Here is a 7,793-nt window from a genome sequence, read left to right on the forward strand (position 1 = left end):
GATCCTAGGACCTTGCAATTCACAGAGTTGCTGCAAGAAGATACAGAATTTCAAAGGAGAGTTTGGATACATCATTGTTTTAACTGTCTGTATATTTTTGTGTATGGGAGAGTCATACTTCAATCTCTGCTAAACTTGTGCTCTATGGCAAGTCCCTCTCAGCTGGGTCAGGGATGGGAGACCTGCCTCTCTTCTCAAGGCAGGGCTGGTGCTCTACCACAGGGGCTCCTGAGCACCCAGTCCCTGGGACACCCAGGAGCATGTGGGAGCAAGGCCTGGCCCACCTGTGGCTCTTCCCATCAGCGAGATGGTGGTCTCAGTTCCTGGCCTGGCATTATGTGTTCACACTGCTGGGCTGTCAGAGAATCCTTGGCCTGATCAGCAAATATCACCCATGGGTATGTGTCCAGAAGCCTGGAGTGATCAAACATGCCCTCGTGGGTAGGACTTGCCTGCCAGCTTGGAAAAAACAGAAAGAGTTCTCTTAGGGAGGAAGATGGAGGTAAAGACAAGGCAAGATGCTCCCAGGGCTCCAACTCCAAGGCCACCCGGGACAGCATTGGCCCATTAACAGAGAAAACAGGATGCTTGGAAATGTGGGGACCTCAGTCAAGCCCCTATTCCCTTTTGGAAGACCACAGCCTCAGAAACTTCTTAGCAGGAAGCTTATAAAAGACGAAAACCAAGGATCGGCCCATGGTTCACATAGGAGAGTATGGTACTGATAACACCAAGGCCACGGGTTCAGATCCCTATATAGGGATGACCAGTTAGCTCACTGGCTAAGCGTGGTGCTGAAAACTCCAAGCCAAAGGTTAAGATCCCCTTACCAGTCTCTTTGTGTCTCTTACCTTTAAAAAAAAAAAAAAAAAAAGACGAAAACCAATTTGGCTTGTGCCACACTCAACCTCTGCACAACTCAGTCACAGAAACGAGCAGAGAAGAGACTCTGAAGGGAAGAAATCCTCTTAGAACCTTAGGTTCAAGTCTTGGCACTGTGTCACCTCTTGACTGTGTGCTCTTGCACAAGGGACTCCCCCTCTCTGAACCAGCTTTCAAGTCTGGAGAAAGAGAATGAAAATCCCTACGAGCCTTTCAAAGCCATGAACTTCTGTGTGATTGTGAATGAGGTTGGATTTGACATTTGCAGGGGAAGGAACCCCGCTTGGTAAAAAAACCTCCACCAGAAGAATCAGGTCACAGGTGAGTCAGGCTGTTGAGTATCCATGTGTCTGTGGTGCTGACTGACAGCACAAGACACACCTAATAGCCAGCTCCTGAGAGCAATGGACATCCCTTGGATAAATACCTGCTAGTTACTGACTGAGGATGTCCATTCCCCAGCCTCACCATGTGACTGTCACAGGATAGAAAGAGGGTGGCAACCCAGTGGCCTTACCACTTCCAAGGGCCACAAGAAGGAAGGTTGAATAGAGCTTAGGACCAAAGGTCAACATCCCCAAGGGTTTCCACCTGCAGAGAGGCAGGATAGGTGAGCACTCAGAAGCGAGGGGCATGGTGCATCTCTTTCCTACAGATGCAATCCCAGCTACCCCAGGCCCTAGCTCAGCAATCATTCCCTACTCTCACCCCGGGCTGACACGCCTGTGTACTAGACTGTTTTCACCAGCAATTCAAGAGGAAATCAACAGTCACTGCACATCAAAGCTCATTTCTGATCATAAATACAGGAGAAAGTAAAGTGAAAGACTCGATGAAGAAGCAGATGAAATTTTCTGGCAGTCAAAGCATGCAGCTGAATAGCTCATGGATCCAAAATTGGAGAGCAGGCATTGGAAAGCAGAGAGTGCACTTGTAAGATGATGAATTACCTGGCAGATCTAGGATTTAGAAAAGCCTTTCAAATGGAGCATGCCCAGCATATTTTAGGCATTTGGTCCATAAATCCAGCCTGGGAGCCTAAACAGTGGCCAGGTGGTCCTTTTCTTTTAGCTCCTTCTGCTTCTGTAGCAGTGAAAGAACAAGCCCATCACTGAAACTAAACCAAATCCAGAAACGAACTATCAAGATGTAGGATATACACTTGTCTCATTCTCGGCAAACCTTGTTTTTTCTGTCTCTGAAGTCAGCACCCAACCAGAGTAAGTGTGGAATAGAGAGTTGCTTGTTGAATTGAAAAAGGTAATAAAAAGGAAACAGCAGAAGCTGCAAAAACTACTCATGGTGATGACTTGGGACTTAGCCTGTTAAGAAAAAGTGTTATCTGGTAAGTTTGGTGGCATTTTCCCCTTTTTTCCTCAGCTTTCCCCCGGCCCCTGATAATTAGCATTTTCTACATTCATTTGATCACTTTATAAGAAACCAAGTAATATAGAGTACATTTTAATATCCTAAGCTAATAAAATGACTTTAGCTCTTTTAAAGGGTACTAGAAAAATAAGTATTAGAATAAATTTCCATTTTTCTTGAAACTTTCATTCACATGTCTCTTAGGAAATGCTTTTCATTTCATCCTCCTGCAGCTTTGTGTGGAGCTGAGCTGGAAGGTGTAATAGCTCCTCTTAAGCTAAGCAGCCTCACTGCACCTCTGCTCAGCTGTGCTGAACATCCCTGTCTAGGACCTTGACCACTGTGAGCTTCCAGAGGACACGGAATATATCTTGTAAACTACTATATCCTTAGCACCTAGAGGTGCCGGCATCGAACAAGTGCTCAATAAACACTGGCTGAGGAAAGGACTGAATGAATGCTCCAAAGGCAGAGGCCAGAGGGGCCAGGTAGAATCGAGGGGGTAGGGCAGAGATCGCCTTTAAGGAATCGGGGCCCTCAGATAGGACAGACCCAATTTGGCCCTTTAACTAGGGCCTGTGGGACCATATTCTATAAAGCATAATCCCAGGAGCAACAGAATTTCAATGTAGGACCCAGGCCCCCCCTCCTTAACCCTGCCTCTTGGGACAAAAGCCAACTCTCCTATGCCCAATGGATGTTGGTTCTGGGCCAAGGCTGGGGGTGGGGCTAGACAACAGGACACCAGAGGACCTGTCTCTTTTGCAGGGTGAGGTGGTCCCTCGAGGATCTTGAATGAGCGGAGGAAAGGCATGGGCAGAGGAGTGGGTGGGCCAGAGAATGAGGCTGGAGTGTCCCTCCCCCTGGGGAAGGGCCAGCCAGAGAGGTCATTAGGTTGGGAGGGGTCCCTGCCCCTCCTGCCCAGGGGCCCTGCCCCTCACCAGCCTCTACTTCTGCATGTCACACTGCAGCAACAACACAATGGATGGGTCACTCTTGGCCGCCTCCTTGAACTCCTCCAGTGTAATCTGGTCATCCTTATCCTGGTCCATCTTCTTGAAGATCTTGTCCACACGCTGCTGGGGCGTGAGCCCATCCTGGTTCATGCGCATCATGATCACGGTGCCCACCATCTTGTAGATAGCCTGATGGGGGGAGGCGGGAGGGATAGTCGGGGTGAATGAAAGGGGTGAACCCACAGGGGCAGGGATAGTCGGAGGTGAATGAAAGGAATCTGAGGGTGGGCAAGGAGAATACTGGGGGGTAGTGAGGATACTGGAAGGTGATATATAGTCATTAAGACTGGATATTTAATGAGCGTCTTATTATTTATTTAGACTAAATAATGTTTATTTAGACTAAGTATGCCTAAAACCTAGCTCTTCACCCCCAGCCTGCTCCTCCCCCAGCATTCCTGCCCAGTAAGTAGCAACTTCATCCTGCCAGTTATTCAGACCAAAAACGCTGGTGCCATTCTTGACTCCCCTCCTTCTCACACTCCACATCCGATCCTCCAACAAAACTTGTCAGCCCTAACTTGCAATCAGTCCCGCATCCAACCACTTCCTGCCACTTCCACGGCTCCTCTGTCACTGTACTATCCATCAGCTCCTGACTGGTCTCCCTGCTTCTGCTGCCCTCCCTCACGCCAGAGTCTGTTCTCCACCTAGAGAGAGCCCTCTATCACTTTCCATGTCATTCACAGTAAAACCAAAGTTTCCACCCTGGTCTAGCAGACGCTGAGTGATTGGGCTCCTGGCTCCCTCCGGGACCACCTTTCTGTCACTCTCCCCTCCACTCACATCTCTCCTCCCACCCTGGCTTCCAGGCCACTCCTTGGGCCCTGCACACCAGTCTAACCTGCATTTATTCTCTCCTCTGTATAGGACGCTCTTCCTCCAGATTTCTTGGGGTTTGCTCTCTCACTGTATTCAGGTGCTGCTCACTTTTTTACCTTATATAAAATCACTTTTTCTCCATCCCTCTCTCCCCTTACTTTGCTTTGCTTATCTTCTTCATATCACTTTCTGCCTGACATGACATAGGTTTATTTATCGTTTTTAAAAATGTATTTAATGTCTTACTAGAAGGAACTTCCCATGAAAGCAGAACATTGAAGAAGGCCTGGCACATGGCAGGCACTCAATACATATCTGCAGAAAGAATGAATGAGTTAAGAACTTAGGCTCTGGAGTCAGACGCTTGAATTTGAATCATGACTCCCCACTTGCTACCTGTTTCCACATCTGTAAAATGGGGTTTCCGACAGTAACTACCCCATCGGTTGTTGGGTAATGCACTGAGCGCAGGGCCTGTACCACCGGATCCTGGGAGGCAGGCTAGGGGGAGAGCTGGGGAAAGCCGGGGAGCAGCGAGGAGGCTCCTGAGGCCCTGGAGGAGGGTGGCTGGAGAGGACAAAGGGCTGGCCGCGAAGACAGGGGCCCTGTCCCAGCCCACCCTGGCGTCTCGGTTCCGCCCCAGCGCACCTCGATGATCTCCAGCATCTCCAGACGCGTGATGCGCCCGTCTCCGTCCAGGTCGTACATCTCAAAGGCCCAGTTGAGTTTCTGCTCGAAGCTGCCGCGGGAGGTGACCGACAGGGCGCAGATGAACTCCCGGAAGTCGATGGTGCCGTCGCCATTCTTGTCGAAGGTGCGGAAAGCGTGCTGCGCGAACTTGGAGGCGTCGCCGTAGTGTGTCCCCTCCATTTTCTTGTTGTAAGAACTTCAAAAAAAAAAGTAGTGGTTGTTATATCTTCCCCTCCCCCCCCCCCCCCCCGGTTTTTTTTTTGTGTGTGTGTGTTTGTGGGTAAATTAATTTGTTTATTTATTTTTTTTAGCTCCCACCAATAAGTGAGAACATGTGGTATTTCTTTTTCTCTGCCTGACTCGTTTCACTTAATATTATTCTTTCAAGGTCCATCCATGTTGTTGCAAATGGCAGTATTTCATTCGTTTTTATAGCTGAGTAGTATTCCATTGTGTAGATATACCACATTTTCCGTATCCGCTCATCCGTTGATGGACATTTGGGCTGGTTCCAACTCTTGGCTATTGTAAAGAGTGCTGCAATGAACATTGGGGAACAGGTATACCTTCGACTTGATGATTTCCATTCCTTTGTAACACCCCTGTTATTATTTTCCACACTTAACTGATAAAGCAACCGAGTCACAGAAAAATAAAAGTAACATGAAATATTCACACTGCTAGAAAGTGGTGGATGTGGACATTTTAAACCAGAGACAACCCAAGCCAGAGATTCCAGCTTAACCACTCTGCCATTATACTAATTACAACATCACATAGCCAAGAAACTCCCAGGTCAATCTATATATTGCATTTATTTTGGACAAAGTCTCAACTTCATCTACTTCAGGTGCTGGATTCGAAACTCTTAAACTACCTTAATGGACAAATAAATACACTCTCATGCAAAAGGAAGGGGATGGCATCTTACCAGATCATCTGTATTTGTAGAAAATATATAAACTAGAAATAATCCCCTTACAGTATTACAACAGGCAGTTTTACAGACTACCATGAAATTGTCACATTTGACTGGCATTTGATTTGGGATTTATAGATACTGCTATAGATATGGATATAAAGATAATTAATTTGTTAGAGGTTGGAGCAGAAGGAGGTTGTTCAGGGAGGCCAGAGGATGAGTTCAGCCATTTGTGTGTTTTTTTGATTTAAGGGTTGTTATGAGATAGGTGGAAATACCTCATGAGCTACAGCAAACATGGATCTGAAGTTTTGGAAGGAGCTGTTGGTTGGAAATGTACACTTGGATCCATAGCAGGCACAGCTGGAGTCTGAGGAGCAAATGAAATTGCTAAAGGAGAAAGATTAGAGGAAAAAAATGTATCAAAGGTAGAAACTTTGAAAAAACTGTACAAATAGAGAAATCATAGCAAAGAAGATGGATCAGCATGAGTAAGAAGCAACACCAAAGTGATAAGGAACAGCACAGAAGAGCCACAGAATAGAAAGGGGTGTGGTTGGTCCTTCAGAGGCAATGGAAAATGCTGGTGATTTTGAAGGTCATGGGTGACATCTGGGAATGTAATTTTTATATATTGATAGTGCTGAAACTCAAATGGCAAATGACCAAGAAATACCTGCTTAACGAAGGGGGGCAGGGGAGAAAGCAGCCTTTGTAGATTGTTTTTTCAAGAAGTTTGGTAGTAGATTAAGACTTGAGCGGGTGTCTTGAGGGAAGAACAAAGTTGAAAAAACTATGGTGGAGTGTTTGGGTTTGTTTGTTTGTGGGTGGGGGTATTTGTAGGGTTGATCCTGCATGTTTTTAAGGGAAATACAAAAGTGAAAACAAAAACAGGAGAGAATGAGAGTTTGATAAGAGAATGTGTAATGAATTAAACGCCCCGGCCCGCCCCGGCCCGGCCCGCCCACCTTGATGTAGAGCTGCTGGAACTCCTCCAGGTTGAGGATGCCGCTGGGGCAGTCCTTCAGGAAGCCCTTGTACCACTGCTTCAGCTCCTGCTCGCTGAACTCCGTGTTCTGAACCAGGTCCTCCAGCACCTCGGGGGCCAGCTTGCTGTTGGTCTTCCCCATGGCGGGGCCTGGGGGACAGAGGGCTCCCTCCGACTTGGCCCAGAGCACTGCCTTCGCCTCGGCAGCGGTCCCCACGTTCTCCATAGGACAGGACCCGCCTCCCCTAAGGAGCCCCACCTTCCCACCGCCGGGAATCCTCTCACCACCACCCCCGACGAACCCCACCTTCCTGCGGCAGGGCTCCATCCTTCACCCCACCCCTTCCCCGGGAGGGCCCACCTTCCTTCCCTCAGCGGTCCTCTCATGGCCCCGGATCTCCAGTCCCCAGGTCTCCCCTGTCCTCACTGACCCACAGTCTTCATCCTCTCCTTCTGGTCATACCTCTCACAGCCCAGAGAATAAAGCCTCAGCCCCTCTCCTTGCTCTGCAGGCTTTCTACACTCAGCACCCACCTCCCCAGCACACTCCTCTCCCACCACAGACCTGACGCAGGTGTCCCCCAGCAACTCTCCCAAGTTCTTCCTCAAGGCTTTCCTGGGCCACCCCAGCAGGAAGCTTCTCTCCCTCCTTCCTCTGCACAAATAGAAACTCTAGCCTGTAGCATTGATGAGCCTGATTACATTCTGCTTTTAATTAACCCATTCACTCCCTGGGCATTTATTGAGGCTGACTGTGTGCTAGGCCCTGCGCTAGTGATGAAGATAAAGCAGACACAAGCCAACCTTCAATAACTCACAACTGGGTCAGAGAGGTAGACGGCTGATTACAAAGGGTGTTCAATCCATGCCAAGGAGTTTGAACTTTACCTGTAAGGGACAGAAACTCCTGGGGGTTTTTAAGCAAGGGCCAGAAAGACAGCATTCATTCTACCACACTTACAGAATGCTTATAATATACCAGGGCCTGAAGTAGGTGCAGGGGACCCAGAGGGAAGATATGTGTCTTAGAATTTTTCCTTTGGCTACAGTGAGCGAGATAACCCGGGGGGGGGGGGGGGGGGCGGGGGGGGGGGGGGGGGGGGCG

General features: G+C 48.5%; 1 protein-coding gene across 1 annotated transcript; it reads right to left on the reverse strand.

Moving 5' to 3' along the window:
- Window positions 1-858: 858 nt before the first annotated feature.
- On the reverse strand, window positions 859-6,929 carry HPCAL4 (hippocalcin like 4). Its single transcript, XM_008565865.1, has 3 exons — window positions 6,669-6,929; window positions 4,737-4,952; window positions 859-3,395 (listed from the first exon to the last, which is right to left on the reverse strand). Exons 1-3 carry the CDS (start codon window positions 6,912-6,914, stop codon window positions 3,198-3,200), a joined length of 660 nt encoding a protein of 219 aa, XP_008564087.1. The 5' UTR covers window positions 6,915-6,929; the 3' UTR covers window positions 859-3,197.
- Between the last annotated feature and the right edge of the window lie 864 nt (window positions 6,930-7,793).

The sequence above is a fragment of the Galeopterus variegatus genome, unplaced genomic scaffold (genome assembly GCF_000696425.1).
Source record: "Galeopterus variegatus unplaced genomic scaffold, G_variegatus-3.0.2 Scaffold209, whole genome shotgun sequence".
NCBI lineage: Eukaryota > Metazoa > Chordata > Mammalia > Dermoptera > Cynocephalidae > Galeopterus > Galeopterus variegatus.

What these genes read in the sequence shown, in the direction of transcription:
- HPCAL4 (XM_008565865.1), bottom strand. Translation starts at nt 6,914, where the DNA reads ATGGAGAACGTGGGGACCGCTGCCGAGGCGAAGGCAGTGCTCTGGGCC. An exon ending in TCCAGCAGCTCTACATCAAG is followed by an intron (nt 4,953 to 6,668) that starts GTGGGCGGGCCG and finishes AAGAAAATGGAG; the next exon opens with GGGACACACTACGGCGACGC. An exon ending in AGATGCTGGAGATCATCGAG is followed by an intron (nt 3,396 to 4,736) that starts GTGCGCTGGGGC and finishes TCCCCCCATCAG; the next exon opens with GCTATCTACAAGATGGTGGG.